The sequence below is a fragment of the Meles meles genome, chromosome 12 (assembly GCF_922984935.1).
Source record: "Meles meles chromosome 12, mMelMel3.1 paternal haplotype, whole genome shotgun sequence".
In the NCBI taxonomy this organism is placed as follows: Eukaryota; Metazoa; Chordata; class Mammalia; order Carnivora; family Mustelidae; genus Meles; species Meles meles.
The window spans coordinates 39,951,079-39,968,015 of record NC_060077.1 but is presented as its reverse complement, the minus strand read 5'-3'; the positions used below and the strand labels follow the sequence as shown (position 1 = coordinate 39,968,015).

Genomic DNA, 16,937 nt, shown 5'->3' with positions numbered 1-16,937 from the left:
CAGGTTTTCTAAAGTGCAATTGTTCTGACTTTGCATTCAGACCCTTAATACAACTGAATTTAGGTTGAAAGGCACCTAGGGCTAATGCATGTTATTTTATCCAATCTTATTCAAACTTGTGAGAGGAGAAAGAATTTTTTGGTAATTTTCAAGATAGCTAAAAAGAGATTAAATCATAAATTCATTAAATGATCATAAGATTTGGAAAAGCTTCTAACTGATTAAGTTTTTTTCTGAAATTAACTTAATAAATTAAGAAACTGTTGACTATAGTCACTGCCCAGTTTTGGAGTGTGTGACCCAGAGACAAAATTATTTAATAAACAATTAGAAAGGATAAACATAATCTTTTATAAATCTAAATTTTAAAATAGATAAAACCTGCATGACTATCATAGTTAAACTGTTTTAAAATCATACCCCCATATTTTTATTTATTTATTTATTTTTAATATATATATTTTTATTTCTTTTTTATATTTTTTATTTGTTTTCTTTTTTAAATTTTTTCTTTTTTTTGAAACCTTTTTTTTCCCATTTTATTTATTTTTTTCAGCATAACAGTATTCATTGTTTTTGCACAACACCCAGTGCTCCATGCAAAACGTGCCCTCCCTATTATCCACCACCTGTTCCCCCAACCTCCCACCCCTGACCCTTCAAAACCCTCAGGTTGTTTTTCAGAGTCCATAGTCTCTTACGGTTCGCCTCCCCTCCCCAATGTCCATGGCCCCCTCCCCCTCTCCCAATCCCACCTCCCCCCAGCAACCCCCAGTTTGTTTTGTGAGATTAAGAGTCATTTATGGTTTGTCTCCCTCCCAATCCCATCTTGTTTCATTTATTCTTCTCCTATCCCCCTAACCCCCCATGTTGCTTCTCCATGTCCTCATATCAGGGAGATCATATGATAGTTGTCTTTCTCCGATTGACTTATTTCACTAAGCATGATACGCTCTAGTTCCATCCACGTCGTCGCAAATGGCAAGATTTCATTTCTTTTGATGGCTGCATAGTATCCCATTGTGTATATATCCACATCTTCTTTATCCATTCATCTGTTGATAGACATCTAGGTTCTTTCCATAGTTTGGCTATTGTAGACATTGCTGCTATAAACATTCGGCATACCCCCATATATTTAAAACCATAACCTGTGCTTTTGTTATTTACTTGTAACTTAAGCATGTTAAAAACTGTATTAATAAATTCAAGCTTTCTTCCAACTCTTAAAATGCTAGGAATCAGGAGTCTATAATGATGGACACTCAGAAAACACTAAAAAAAATCTCAGTGGTAAAAAATATACTGGGACATACAAAATCACTGACCCCAAGGAAATTTAAATACCAAAATCAAAGTTGAAAGACAACTCAGACAGTGTTCATAGGCTGACAAAAGTTTCACTTCGAAAGCTATTACACACGAAAGTATTCAACTGACCTCACTGCAAATGAAACTGCATTGAATTCCCCAAATCTAGAAATGGCACTAGAAAAATAAAACCTTCATGATTCATGAGTAATAAATAGTTAAATCTTTCTCCGGTACCTCATCTGTTTCTCTCCAGCTTTTGTGGAAGCATATTTTCTTCCAAAATGCATTATTACACCTACTAAATGGAGAACACGGACTATAATTAGGCCCTTGATGCTTGAAAATCTTTCCGATCTCCCCAAGGTCACTGTCCCGGTAAGAAAGGTACAGTTTCAGAGTGCAGATACCAAAGATATATAGCTTGAGGTGAAGCCATAATAACCCTTGTTAGAGCCTGGAAGTTGCCTTTGTAACGAAATCATAATTTTGTTTTCTTGTAATTTTCTTCTTGGAAAAGTAAAATGAGTTTTGACAGAAAGCAAAAGAGAAAAAGATAATACAAGCAGCTGGTATTCTGCTTATTGAGTTTCTGCAATTCTCAATGTCCTTCCAAGCGCTCTAGGACTTCTAGCCTTCTTAATTTGGTTACATTTCTTTTTCAAATCCAGCCTACTGTATAATCATTTTTTAAATGAAATAACATTTTGTTTCAAACCCCTTGTGATCCCTAGAAAACTTTTCATAAATGAAATCGTATGTGGAAGCTCACTATATAAAATTCTGATTAAAGATGAGTCAGGAAGCCCGGAGCACACAAGTTGAAAGGGAACAACTTGAAAACCACTTTAGACATAAAGATCTCTAACTATACTATCAATGCATTGTCTTTTACCAAATAATTTATGCTTGGTTCAATCCTGGAATAAATGTATAAGGACAAATTTCAACTTAAAAACTGGTGTTCTAACAAATGCTAAAAGCAATGTTTCCCTCAAAATGGATAAAACTAGAACACACACAGGCTCCATACAATTCACTGATTTTATCATGGTGTTCTGAACATTCAGACAGTCCCCGAGACTGTGAGAGCACAGAGTTCCCACTTGATGGACGAATACAGGCAGAAATGAAGGACCCCACCAGCATCTGAGGTTGACCAGGTGACTTTCACTGCACTAGAGTGGGCTAGTTGGAAACCATCGTTAACTTTTGTGTAGAGGAACCATTGTAAGTGAATGACTTCCTTTGCAGTTTTAACTGAAAACAAGGCAAATTGGTTATGAACATAACACTCAACTTTAAAAAGAAAAAACCTAGAATAATTTAAAAACTGTCAAATGAAGTCGAAATGTACATTGCTTAAAGGTGAGAGTATACTCAGATACAAGCTTACCATTTTAAAAACTTTGGCAGGAACGGCATTCGTTTGAGTAGCTTCCAGATACTCTGTCCAGGAAAAATTTTCTGGATCAGGATAACCTGAAAAATATATACACATATCAAAAGATTACACATTGACATTTTGATTCCCATGTACTGTAAGACATCTGACCTACTATTAACTGAATGCTCACTATTTAATAGCCCCTGTGCTAAGAACCTCACATACATTACCTAACTTGTCCATTTGCACCTCTGAGGGGGAGGTTAAAGGGAGCACTCATTCATTGGTTCATTCATTCACCCAACAAGGCCAAGGTAAAATGGTGCTGTGCATACTGGGCAGAGCGAGGTTACACCCAGAAGTCCTCCTTGGAAGTTTGAAAAAAAACTCAGAATCAAGGTCTGACTTCAGACCATGAACTGGTCATCTTTCTATTTTTATTTTAAGGATTTTATTTATGTATTTGACAGACAGAGATCACAGAGAGGCAGGCAGAAAGAGGAGGAAGCAGGCTCCCTGCTGAGCAGAGAGCCCGATGCGGGGCTCAATCTCAGAACCTTGGGACCATGACTGGAGCCAAAAGCAGAGGCTTTAACCCACTGAGCCACCCAGGTGCTCCTGGGCACCTTTCTAATTCCTCCAATACCTCCAGTTCCTCCAATACTTCTGCCTCTATTAGGGTTTTATTCTCTTAATTACATCTCTGTAATTGTAATTTCCCAGGTTTACCATTTTTAATTGCAATTAAAAAATATATGTTGGTATAACCTGGCATAAAGCACTCTGTTTCAAAAAATTTCTAATTGGGTTTCTTGTTTCTCTTCACATTAGTGTTATTTTATTCCTAATTATATTATGTTACCTATTACTGTGCTGTTTTCTTTTCCCTTTAAAGGAATAAGTAGTTAGATTTATTCACCAGTTCTATTGTACTCATTTCCCTTTTCTAATTATTTTATCTGCTGCCTTTACTCTTATTACTTTCCTCATATTTAGGATTGTTTTTACTTGTCAAACTGAATTATAAAGAAAATTAATTTATTTTCATTTTTTAAATAATAGAAGCATTCAAGACTATGAACTTAATCATTGTTGCCCTTGAATACAGCTTTAGACACCTGGACAAACTTTTATGACATATTTAGTTTTCTCACTTTTATTTCTCAAAAATAATTATTATTACATTCTGTAATTGTCACCTTCATTTAATCACTGGCCAAATATTTATTTAAGAGAGATCTCAAAGGTTAATTTTTGTAGGTGTTTATTTATTTTTTAATTTTTAATTAATTTTTTAAAGATTTTATTTATTTATTTGACAGAGAGAAAGAACACAAGTAGGCAGAGAGGCAGGCAGAGAGAGAGGAGGAAGCAGGCTCCCCACTGAGCAGAGAGCCCAGTGCAGGGCTCCATCCCAGGACCCTAAGATCATGACCTGAGCCGAAGGCAGAGGCTTAACCCACTGAACCACCCAGGGGCCCCAATTTTTATAGTTGTTTGAAATATTAATAATAGTATCTAGTTTGTCACATTTCAGTTTCAGAATGTCACATGGTCTGCATAATTCCTGTTTGAAGACTTCAGGATTTCTTTTTGGCCTAATATAGGATCAACAGTCAAAACTTTTCTTAAGTATATACAGATACAGACGTATATGTTTTAATGTATAATATCAGTATGCATTAATTCAGTATAAATGGCTATATTGTTCAAAAATCTATTTTTTATTTAAATAAAAAGCCTGAAGCAATATGCTAAAATCACTAAAACAGTTTTTCTACACAGTGTTCTACTTTCTGATAATTTTTTCTTCATATTTAAACTTTTTACTAAAATAAAATATACTTAAGGAAAAATATACAAATCAAGTAAAGAGCTTGAAAACTATTCACAAAATTAACAAAGCCCTGTAACCAGAAGTCAGGACACCACCTCCTCACTGTGCTCCCTCCCAGTCACTGCCCCCTCTCCACAAAGGGAAACTCTCATCCTCTAAGATTAGTTCAGCTAGTTTCATTTTTTCCTTTGTATAAATGGAATCATATGGCATGTGCTCATTTGCGGTGGACAGCTTTTGCTCGGCACTCTGTGAGGTTCATGGGGACTGCTGTATGCAGAACGTTTACTTTCACTGATGTGTAGTAGTCCATTGGGTGAGGGTTTCAAAATTTATTTTTCCATTTTGTTGGTGACGGTCATTTGGGTAGTTTTGATGTGGAAACTATTATGGAAAGTGCTGCTACAAACATTCTAGTACATTCTCTCAGTGATCAGAAATACACACTGCAGCTGGAACGCATCCAGGAGTAAAACTGCTAGATCATGGGGTATTTTGCTTCATATTTTGATGTTACATTACTTAACACAGAAAAGGATATGTAATGCTCACTAGTAACTGTGCTTTTTATTAAACACAGAAAAAAAGTCCCTTTTAGACACCTTGATTGCATTTTGCATCAAATTCTTTTTTTATTAAAAATTAAATTGTATGCCTTCCTGTTACTTTCTGTTTATGTTTTCTTGATAACATTTTCCCCATCTTTTAAAAATTATTCTGTTTCAGGTGCATCTATTTTAAACTTCTTAATGGATTTTGGAAAACATTTACATTTACTTTCAGAACTGGTTTGCTTTATCTCACTTCTATAAACATGTTTAAGCTGGAATTTTTTTTAAAAAGCTCTCTTAGGATTCCCTTTGATTTTTGTCCTTGTCTATATGTCCTTGTGACATACCTTCTGTTTCACTATTTCTATGCTTCATTTACTTTTGTAGCTTTTTATATTTTTAATGACTGTCCAAACTCATTCCTTGTATTTAGAATCTCCACATTTCTGCATGGGTTCCGAATAATGTTCATACCTTGCCCCTTCAGCACCAGGTCCCCTCCTCCCTGGTCCAGGTTCCCCACCAAGGGCCTGGGCAGCAGATTCCATGGAATGGTGACTAAAGAAAGCAGTGTGCAGTGGGTTGAGGAACAAGTGAAGTGACTAAGAGAAGAAGCAATTACGGTTGCCTGAGCCCCTTAAGGAAATCTAGCAGGGGACACCTGGGTAGCTCAGTTGGTGAAGCTACTGCCTTTGGCTCAGGTCATGATATCAGGGTCCTGGGATCAAGTCCCGCATCTGGCTCCTTGCTCAGTGGGGAGCCTGCTTCTTTCTCTGCCTCTGCCTGCTGCTCTCCCTGCTTGTGCTCTCTCTCTTTCTCTGACAAATAAATAAAGCTTAAAAAAGAAAGAAATCTAGCAGGTTGCTATGAAAGAAACCATTTTTTTCACCCTTTTTGTGATCAATAAGTAAAAATTAAAAAAAAAAGATGTCACTTTTTTAAATGTTTCTGAAGCAAAAACTGCTTCTATGGCACTCTCCAGAAATGAGTTAGGTTTGTACAAAAAGAGGAAAACATGTATTATTTACATCTTCCCTGTTCAATGAACCTAAGAAGAGAAGAATGTCTCATTGCCTAGGGAGGCCTGTAAAAGCTACCTGCTCCTCCTGCCTTCCTCCAGGACCCCACCCGGAGTCCTGCCCCACCTCGGGGTAGGGAGGCAGAACTGGGGCAACAGAGGAAGGGGCTAGAGCCAGATACCTTCACACAGCTGTGTGGCAATGAGACAGAAGCTTTTCAAGTTTAAATTCCTTCTTGTTTCAAGAATATGTGAGACCACCCCATGGAACAATAGCCGTTAACCTCTTCATTTGTCTCCAAGAAGCAACACCTAACTGGTTTCCCCTTATTAGTAACCTCTCTACTGAGTATTGCATTTGCACTAAGTCATTTATTCCTCACATATGCTGTGAGGTGTGCCTGGTCACCCTTATTTTATAAGTGAGGATCAGAACAATTGTGTCTAACTCTATTATCCACACACTCAACCACTGCTTCCCCTAGTACCATAACCCAGAGCTCCATGGTCAAAGGAGGTCCATCCTCCAAGGACTCAGGACTGGGAGCCGTGAGCTCCCCCTGAAGGCAAAGGTGTAGTATGGCATGGGTGAGAGTGGGACCATCACTAGATTGGATGCAGGCTGTTGATACAAACGCATTTGTTCACATCCCACCTCTTTCCACACTATTGAGACATTAACACTTCTGAGATGGGCAAAAGCTGAGGAAAGATGAGGTCCACACTGTGGCTGTGAGCACAGATGGCTGAACCAAACAAGGGAAATGTATCTGATATTGGGATCAAGGAACTACAAAGCAGGGCACCTGCCAGGCAGCCCCTGGATTTCCCCCAGGTACTGGCAGTTCTCTGAAGAGGAAGACCCAGGTGACAAATATCTTCAATTAACGTTAGCAGATAGCTACGAGGCAACCAGCTGACAGCCAGAGGAGGGAGGAGGTGTGGTGGAGTGGAAGAGCTCGAGCCCCCAGGGAAGAGAAGCCTCTCTAAAGAGCTGGGAGCTGTTCTGGGGGAAGCAGCAGGACTATTAGGGTTAGGAAGAATGCGCCTTCCCAAGAGGGCAATGAGAAAGCCCTGTGTGAAAAAGCTGAGAGATGGCGGTCAATCTCGGTGCTTGGAGTTACAAAAACCGGGGGTCAAGAAAAAGTCTGTGGGGCGCCTGGGTGGCTCAGTGGTTTAAGCCTCTGCTTTTGGCTCAGGTCATGATCTCAGGGTCCTGGGATCAAGCCCCGCATCAGGCTCTCTGCTCAGTGGGGATTCTGTTTCTCCCTCTCTCTCTGCCTACATGTGACCTCTCTCTCTCTGTCAAATAAATAAATAAAATATTAAAAAAAAAAAAGAAAAAGTCCGTGAAGAAGATACAACACATGGGGATGGGCACAAGAATGGAGAAACTTAAGGTCAAACCAAGTTAAATATAAGTGAAAACATACCTAAATCATGTCATTCCAAGGGCTATTTAAATCACTCAGGGAAAAGCATGTCCTTACCACTCTGACCTTATCTCCCTTTCACTCTGCTCCTGCTTCAGCAGGGACACAGCCAACTTCCCCCCTCCTCAAGGACTTGTACCTGCTTCTTTTTCACAGGGAAGTTCTCCCCACGGACTCTGGACTGCCCATCTCACCTCCTTTAAGTTGTTGCTCGAATATATACCACATCCTCAGTAAGTCCTTCCCTGAACTCCCTGTATATATACCCCCCAAATACATGTGCCTTTCCTAACCTTATTACCTGTTTTATTTTTCTCCATAGCACATACCACCAATTAACTTATTATATAAATATTTTATATATTTGTTCTCTCTCTTTATAGGGACATAACTGCCTTACAACAGGGATTTGTTCACCTCACTACCACTTTCTCTGAGTCTAAAACAGTGTCTAGTATGTGGTTATCACTCAATAAATACTTGGCAAATATTTACTGAATGACTAAAATATATTTCTTAATAAGTTTGCATTTGATATTGCAGTGGCCATGAACAACAGATACATGAGCCAAAATTATATTGGTCTAGCCTCAAAATAATGAGTGGAACGCTGATATATAGTTGTTTGCCTGCTGGTGTTGTTCAGATGTTCAGAGGCGCCATTAGAATAAGCTGATGTTCTGGCACTGGTACCGGCCAAGATTCCAAATAGCTCTAGAGACTGGACAGTACCAAAGGAAGGGCATCTGATTTGTGGCATCTGTATGTTCCCCTTGTTCAGAAAGAACCATTTATGCATCAGATTAGTTACAGACCCTTATAACAACATTCTCCATTATTTTACCTCCAGAACAACAGCCTCAATAGAAACATAATTTTGCCACTGGAACAGTCTAAAGAATTATGGTCATGAATAAACAGTACAAACCCTTAAATGCCGGGCATTCTGGTCTGTGTAACCTGCCCCATGGAACCCAGAGAAGCGTGACAATAATAATTATATCAGTGGTCAATCTAGGAACCAAAAATCATGGGCATCCCAGGACAAGCAGTTTTTAGGTAATGGACAATAGTCCTGTTTAATAACCAACAATAAGAAAGGATGTGTCAAGAGTCTTACTGAGAAGGGTCAGTCACCACAGACAGGGTATTGGTGGCTTTAAGAGGGCACTTCATTTAACTCTTCATTGTACTAATGAGGAAAGTGAGACCTGGCATTTCAAGTGACTTGTCTAAGGCATGACAACTGAAAACGAAGCCAAAGTGAGCACCCTGCTCTGCTGACCAGTGAGCTACAGAAACCAAGACTTCTACAGAGTTGCTCTGAGGTTTGCTGAGTGTTCTGTAGACTGCTGGGCACAAAGACCACGGGGAAGCACCGGCAGAGGAAAGAGAGCCATGGAACCAGTCCTCCTGAAGCCCTCCGAGGATTTGGGTCATTTTGAGAGAGTGGATTTTCTACGAGGGCCCCTCAAACACTGCCTATTTATTTCTCTGTTTCCAGTAGTTCTGACAAGGCAGGAAAGTAGCTCCTCCGAACATCCAGGCCTCCTGGTGGTACAGATTGTCCACAGTTCTCACTGACTCCACTCAACAGGTTCTGCACACATGGAGCTGTTCTTTGCGAGAATGATCTGGAACCACTAGCAGCCCATGCTACACAGTGGAGCACTATTTAGTACAAAAGAAATACAAGGCATGAGGACAGCAAGTTGTCTCAATCACTGCTAAACCTAATTCAGGTGAACTAAATTTTGTTTTCAAAAAATAGGTTGAAACTGACCTTACAGTGATGGTACCTTAGACTCTAGAAGTCTTGGACTCATGTTCAGCTCATCACAATCAAAATTAAAACATCCTTTCTGAATAAAGAGTACAAGTTGGACTCCCTAACATTTATAACAGGATGTCAGATGCATTCCTTGATCGTCAGATCTTACAGCACAGAGAACTTCCATCTATCAGATAAACTATGAGTACTTCAAGTATTTATCAATAGGAGCTCATTTTGTAATTGATTGTTTTGCTCAAAGCTGAGATGAAGTCCATTAGGAATAGACAAGGTAATACAGTCCTTTCTCTGTCTAGTGAAATCACTTTCAGAAAAAAAAAAAAAAATCCAGACTATACTGGATAAGCTCCCAGCAGAACTTGGCTCCAAAAGGACCACAGCTCCTACAGCACCGGATCCAACCCAGTGCTTGGTAATCGACAGGTGTTCAAGATGGGGTGATTGCTTCTGTTGCTCTCTATCCCCTTGCCTCTCCCTCTCTTTCTGTCTCTGTTTGTCTCTCTCAGTACCTCACATTATAAAAAGCCTACTGGTTATTTTCTGTTTCTCCCTCAAGTTCACCAGCTAACATGATGAGTAACATCATGATGAGTAACACATGATGTTACTCAGATTCCACTGAGTAATGTTCCATGACTAAAAATCTTTACACGTTATGTCTATATTGTTCTTTGTTATATTCTTAGCTCATAGCTGGGTCTCATGCTTAGTAGGTACTTAATATCTGTTCAGATAATCAATAATATACATTTTTCTCTGAACTCTTACATTCCTTATGCTAATAGAATCTATCCATAGGAAAGAGCAAAATGCCCTTTAGAATATAGTAATTTTATGTGCCAAAAAAATGTTAACAGTTAATGTTGCAAATAAATGCAAGATTTATTTATACTACAAATTTTTAATGTATTTTAGCTTTGCAAAGAAATTATGAAGTAAAGTTAAACTAGTTATTTGGTATCAAAAAATAATTTGCTAAAATATTTCTATGTGCTCCTCAAACATCTAAGATATTTGCTAATAATATAGCCAGCAAATTGATGATTCTAGAGAATCTATGGAAGCCAACTGCCATTACTCCTATAAACTACATTTCACTACTTCTCAAAATATAAATTATTATAGTTTTATTTCTGGAAATAGTCTTGCATTTAGCATACATTCACAACCAATCTGAATGCTAAACTTCCAAATAAAAATGTAGAAATGTTCATATACATTAAGCTCCATTCCCCTTCTAAATGTCACTAAAATATCAGTAAAGGCATTTTTATTTTTTATTTTTTATTTTTATTTTTAACATCTTAATTTTATTTTTTTCAGTGTTCCAAGACTCATTGTTTATGGACCAAACCTAGTGCTCCATGCAATATGGGCCCTCCTTAATACCACCACCAGTCTCACCTATGCTTCTACTCCCCTCACTTCCAAAACCTTCAGTTTGTTTCTCAGAGACCACAGTTTCTCATGCTTCATCTCCCCCTTCAATATTCCACAACTCACTTTTCTTTTCCTTCTAATGTCCTCCATGTTATTCCTTATGTTCCACAAGTAAGTGAAACCATATGATAATTGACTTTCTCTGCTTGACTTATTTCACTCAGCATAATCTCCTCCAGTCCCATCCATGTTGATGCAAAAGTTGGGTATTCATCCTTTCTGATGGCTGTGTAATATTCCATTGTATATATGGACCACATCTTCTTTATCCATTCATCTGTTGAAGGGCATCTTGGCTTCTGCAAAATACTATTTTCCAAAGTGGCTACACCAACTTGCATTCCCACCAACAGTGTAAGAGGATTCCCCTTTCTCCACAGCCTCTCCAACATTTGTTTCCTCTCCTGTTGATTTTGGCCATTCTAACTTGTGTAAGGTAGTATCTCAATGTAGTTTTGATTTGAATTTCCATGATGGCCAATGATGATGAACATTTTTTCATGTGTCTGCTAGCCATTTGTATGTCTTCATTGGAGAATTGTCTGTTCATGTCTTCTGCCCATTTTTGACATGATTACATGTTTTTTGGGTGTTGAGTTTGAGGAGTTCTTTATAGATCTTGGATATCACCCCTTTGTCTATCGTGTCATTTGTGAATATCTTCTCCCATTCCATGGGTTGCCTCTTTGTTTTGTTGACTGTTTCCTTTGCTGTACAGAAGCTTTTGATCTTGATGAAGTCCCAAAAGTTCATTTTCGCTTTTGTTTCCTTTGCCTTTGGAGACGTGTCTTGAAAGAAGTTGCTGTGGCCAAAGTCAATGAGGTTACTGCCTATGTTCTCCTCTAGGGTTCTGATGGATTCCTGTCTCACGTTGAGGTCTTTGAACCATTTTGAGTTTATCTTTGTGTATGGTGTGAGGGAATGGTTGAGTTTCATTCTTCTATACATAGCTGTCCAATTTTCCCAGCACCATTTATTTAAGAGACTGTCTTTTTTCCGCTGGCAATTTTTTCCTGCTTTGTCAAAGACTATTTGACCATAGAGTTGAAGGTCCATATCTGGACTCTCTACTCTGTTACACTGGTGTATGTATCTGTTTTTGCGCCAGTACCATGCTGTCTTGGTGATCACAGATTTGGAGTAAAGCTTGAAATCAGGCAACGTGATGCCCTCAGCTTTGGTTTTCTTTTTGAACAATTCCTTAGTGATTTGGAGTCTTTTCTGGTTCCATACAAATTTTAGGATTGTTTGTTCTAGCATTTCGAAGAATGCCAGTTAAATTTTGATTGGGATGATGCTGAAAGTATAGATTGCTCTGGGCAGTACAGACATTTTAACAATGTTTATTCTTCCAACCCATGAACATGGAAGGTTTTTCCATCTTTTTGTGTCTTCTTCATTTACTTTCATGAATGTTCTGTAGTTCCTTGAGTACAGATCCTTTAGCTCTTTGGTTAGGTTTACTCCAAAGTATCTTATGGTTCTTGGTGCTATAGTAAATGGAATCGATTCTCTAATTTCCTTTTCTATATTTTCATTGCTAGTATATAAGAAAGCAACTGATTTCTCTGCATTGATTCTGTAACTTGCCACATTACTGAATTGCTGTATGAGTTCTAGTAGTTTGGGGGTGGAGTCTTTTAGATTTCCCATAGAAAGTATCATGTCATCTGTGAAGAGAGAGAGTTTGACTTCTTTGTCACTAATTTGAATACCTTATGTTTCTTTTTGTTGTCTGATTGCTGTTGCTAGGACTTCTAGTACTATGTCGAGCAACAGTGGTGGGAGTGGGCATCCTTGTCGTGTTCCTGATCTCAATGGGAAGGCTGTCAGTTTTTCCCCACTGAGAATGATATTCACTGTGAGTTTTTCATAGATAGATTTTATGAAGTTGATCTTTAATCTTTAGGTTCCAAATGTGTCTCTTGTAGACAGCATATGGATGGGTCCTGTCTTTTTATCTAGTCTGCAACCCTGTGCTGTTTTATGGGGGCATTTATGCTGTTCATGTTGAGACTGATTATTGAAAGATAAGTTTTTATTGACATCATGTTGCCTGTGAAGTCCTTGTTTCTATAGATTGTCTCTGTAAATTTCTGTTCTATGTCACTCTTGGGTTCTTTCTTCTTTTATAGAACACCCCCCCCTCAATATTTCATCTAGTGCCAGCTTGGTGGTCACATAATCTTTTAGACCTTGCCAGTCTCGGAAGCTCTTTATCTTTTCATCCATTCTGAATGTCACCCTTGCTGGATAAAGTATTCTTGGCTGCATGCTCTTCTCATTTATTGCCCTGAATATGTCTTGCCAGCCCTTTCTGGTTTGCCAGGTTTCTGTGGACAGGTCTGACGTTATTCTGATAGCCCTTCCTCTGTATGTAAGGAATCTCTTCCCCCAGCTGCCCTTAAGATACCTTGTCTAAAATTTGATTTGTGAATTTCACAATTAAGTGTCTGGATGTCTTTCTAGACTCGTTGATCTTGGGGTGGGGGTGTCCTTTCTGCCTCTAGGACATGGACAGTTGTTCTGTTCCCCAGATTAGGGATATTTTCATCCAGTATTTTTCAACTGTATCTTCTAGTATTTTCTCTTTCTCCACCTCCTCAGGGATCCCAATAATTCTGACATCGGGATGTTTTATGGTGTCATTTATTTCCCTAATTCTGTTTTCATGGCTTCTAAGTTGTTTTTTCTAGATGTCCTCCTAATCCTGCTTTTCTATCAATTTGTCTTCTAGATCACTAATTCAATCTTCTGCCTCAGTTACCCTAGCTGTTAGAGTATTTAGATTAGATTGGATCTTTTCAGAGCTTTTTTTTTTTTAACTTCTGCCAGATTGGCTCTCACTTCCGCCCTTAGAGATTCTATGTTGCCACTAATGGTCTTCTCCAACCTGGCCATTGCCTGGACAAATTTTACCCTGAATTCGATTTCTGACATATTGTTTATGTCCATATCTAATAGTTCTGTGGCAGAGATCACAGTCTCTGATTTTTTCCTCTGTTGGTTGTTCCTTCTAGTCATTTTGGTGAAAAGTGGTTAAGGGGATGTATAGCTGAATATATCAACCACGATCCAGTCAAGGTGCCCCTTGGAAAGTTTCAGAACAACTGGAAGTCACCACCAAGAAGAAAGAAGAAAGAAAAAAAGAGAGGGGGAAAAAAAAAAAGAAAAAACCCAGCCAAAGTGAATCCCAAAAGATTTACAAGGTACATAAACCAAAAATGAACAAACAAAAAGATCAGCAAAAGGAAAAGACAAGAACAAGAAAAAAAGAAAAAGAAAAGAAAAACTAGTCAAAATGAACACCAAGAGTAAGAGTTATATAGTATAAAAACAAAAACAATATAAAAACAAAAACAAATACACAGAAACACTGACATAAGAGTAAGATGGGAAGGTGGTTATAAACCCTTGATATGGGCAAGGAAGGTTATTTCAGTACTTTCTGGGTGTATCTTGTTATCTTTGTTAAAGGACTCAACCTTCCAGATATACAGGGAAATTAAAACTAGTTTATAGATAGGGATAGTATTGAATAGGGAAAAGGGATTACCTTGAAGCTTATGTCTATACATATTAAAAAAGAAAAAGAAACCCAGGTATATGTATTAAAAAAGTTCAAGTTAGAAAGTTACTATGTAATATGGTATATTAAATATCTATTTGTAATGGTGAGTAGGTTAAAAAAATAAAAGAATAAGAATTGTGAGGACTAATTTTTAAAATGTTGTATCTATGAAATATATAGGTTTCGGGGGCAATACCAGGGTTTATTATATTGGTTTCCCCTGATGTTGGGGTTTAACAGTTTTATGGGGAACCTGTGGTTATTTTCCTCTTGTTCTTTGGGCTTGTCTTCTAGGGGAGGGGCCTGCCCTGTTGTTTTTCAGTCATTCTTGGTTGGGCTGAGTCGCCCTGCCCCCTAGGAAGGGACTGGACTCTGTGGAAACCAGTTTTTCAGGTTTTTTTGTTCTCTGGAGGTTTTTGTTCTTGGGCAGCTACCCCCACCCCCTTTTCAGAGGGCTAGTGCAAAAAGTAAACTGTCCACACCCAGTCCTCTGCCTCAGAGAGAAGCCTCAGTCTGCTTCCCCCTGGATGGTCCAGAACATACATACCCCCCTCGGCAATCTTCTCTGAACACCACAACCTCCCACAGGCAGTGTGCACTTCCAGCCACCATCTCAGGGGTTGCCAAAGGCCCCACTTGTCTCTCTAACCCATGCCACTAAAACCGCAGGCAATTTTGGTCTGGGGAACCTAATCCTGGCGGCTGTTGGGACTGCTATCTGGGGTCCATGCCCACGACCCAGCAGGTACAGTTTACAGAAGGCTGCAGGTTCAGAGACCACCAGCCAGTGCCCACACCAGGCCCTCTCAGGGGCGGGCAGGGGTGCACCCAGCCCAAGTGGTGGTGCAAGCAGTGGAAAGCCATGGGCCCAGGAGGATTGGAGCCCCCACTGGATTCTATTAGGCACAGGTGGTCACTGGCTGTGACCGTCCTCAGACCATGGGCTTAGGACCGTGCCCATGGCCACCTGATTCCACCTGTTGCCCCTTAAGACTTTTTGTTCTTTTTTGTGCTTTTATACCAGACCCCAAGTTAATGCTGTTCCCCAAGCACAGGGCACTTTCGTACTGGGATATTACTTTCTAGTGAGTCGCTTCTGGTTGCTCCCTTTCCCTTCTGTTTATTCTCCAATAACATTTTGAGCATTCCCACTCCACTTAACCTCTCCACAGATGATCTCCTAGCCTCATAGAGATCCAGAAGTGTATAATCTTACATCTCAGGCTGTTCAGAGTGTTCTGGTAGATATTTAGCTCATTTCAGGGGATCTGTTGAACAGGGTCTTCTACTTCTCTGCCATCTTGCCCCTCCTCCCTCAGTAAAGGCATTTTTAAATGAATACTTATCAACAGAGAAAATGCTGAATTAATTTTGATGCAACACATAATGGAATATTATACAGCCTTTAAAAAGATTCAGAACTTTACCAAATGAGTTGGAAGAGATTTGCCATTAGACACAGATGAGCAAAATAAAAAGACAATGGAAACTATGTATATAATATAATCCCATTTTCCGCAAGCAGTTATTTTAAAAGGATAGGGGTTCACAAATACATGGATATATATGTATGTGTACATGTATATGCAATCATATGAGAATTAATAAAATACAGATAGCATAGGATTGCTAATAGTTCAACCACTTTTTCTTTTCTTCTTGGGAAAATAAATTTCCTAGACTCCCATGATGTTAAGTGTAGCTATGTAACTGAGTTCTGGCCCATGCATGTGAATGGAAATGATGTAATAAGCCACTTCTGAGTTAGGTCCCTAAATTTATCTCATGTGCAAACATCAGTTCTTTTACCATTTTCAGCCTTTGCCAAAAGATCTCCAAGGACCTGGGGAATCCCCGGTCCCAGGACAATTATATGGGGCAGAACTAACTATAATTATACTATTAGAGGAACAAGAAATCAATTCTTAATATGTTAAGGTACTAAAATTTTGGAGTCATTTGATATGCTAGATAGCTTATGATAATTAATACAGAAGGCTTAGCACCAATTGTGATTTCCTTCAGAGGAGTAACTAATTTGAGTGGAAAGAGAAACATAATGTTTTTAAAAATAGGAAAAATAAAATATAGTTTACAAATAGATAAATACAAAATACAATACCAGTACAAGGATATAAAACCACATTGAGAATAGGTAAAAAGACAAAAGCAGATGAGAAATGTCAACAGAAAACCCTGGAAGTGTGAAAAGGAAACGAATGAGAATTGACTTCACAGCACTGAGATAGCTAAAACAAATCTGTTAATGGAGCAAGTTAATTTATGTTATAGAACCCTGGAACTCTTCAGGAACTGCAGGCATCAGATACTTCTGAAAGCAGCAGTGTGGAGCTAACTGTTAACTTTATTAAACTCCTAATAGAAACTGTCAGGCACATTAGGTCATCTCCCTTGCCCCATACAACCAAGCAACTATCCCTCTGATACTAAGGAAAGGCTGGAGGATTTAGTCTCTGGGCAAACTGAAACCAAGAAGGTATAGACTTTGGGATCTTACACAGTGAGGAAGCCTATTCATGGAACAATGGCTACTTGCAGTACCTGGACCTTAACTTGCAGGTAGCCCTCTTCCCCAG

General features: G+C 38.8%; 1 protein-coding gene across 1 annotated transcript in view; it reads right to left on the bottom strand.

Annotated features, from left to right (window-relative positions):
- The window catches only part of L3MBTL4 (L3MBTL histone methyl-lysine binding protein 4), a 500,325-nt gene that overhangs the window by 265,609 nt on the left and 217,779 nt on the right, over positions 1 to 16,937 (bottom strand). The window contains exon 11 of the mRNA XM_046025260.1: positions 2,708 to 2,793. Coding sequence (XP_045881216.1) covers positions 2,708 to 2,793 — 86 coding nt within the window. The remainder of the gene's footprint in view (positions 1 to 2,707; positions 2,794 to 16,937) is intronic.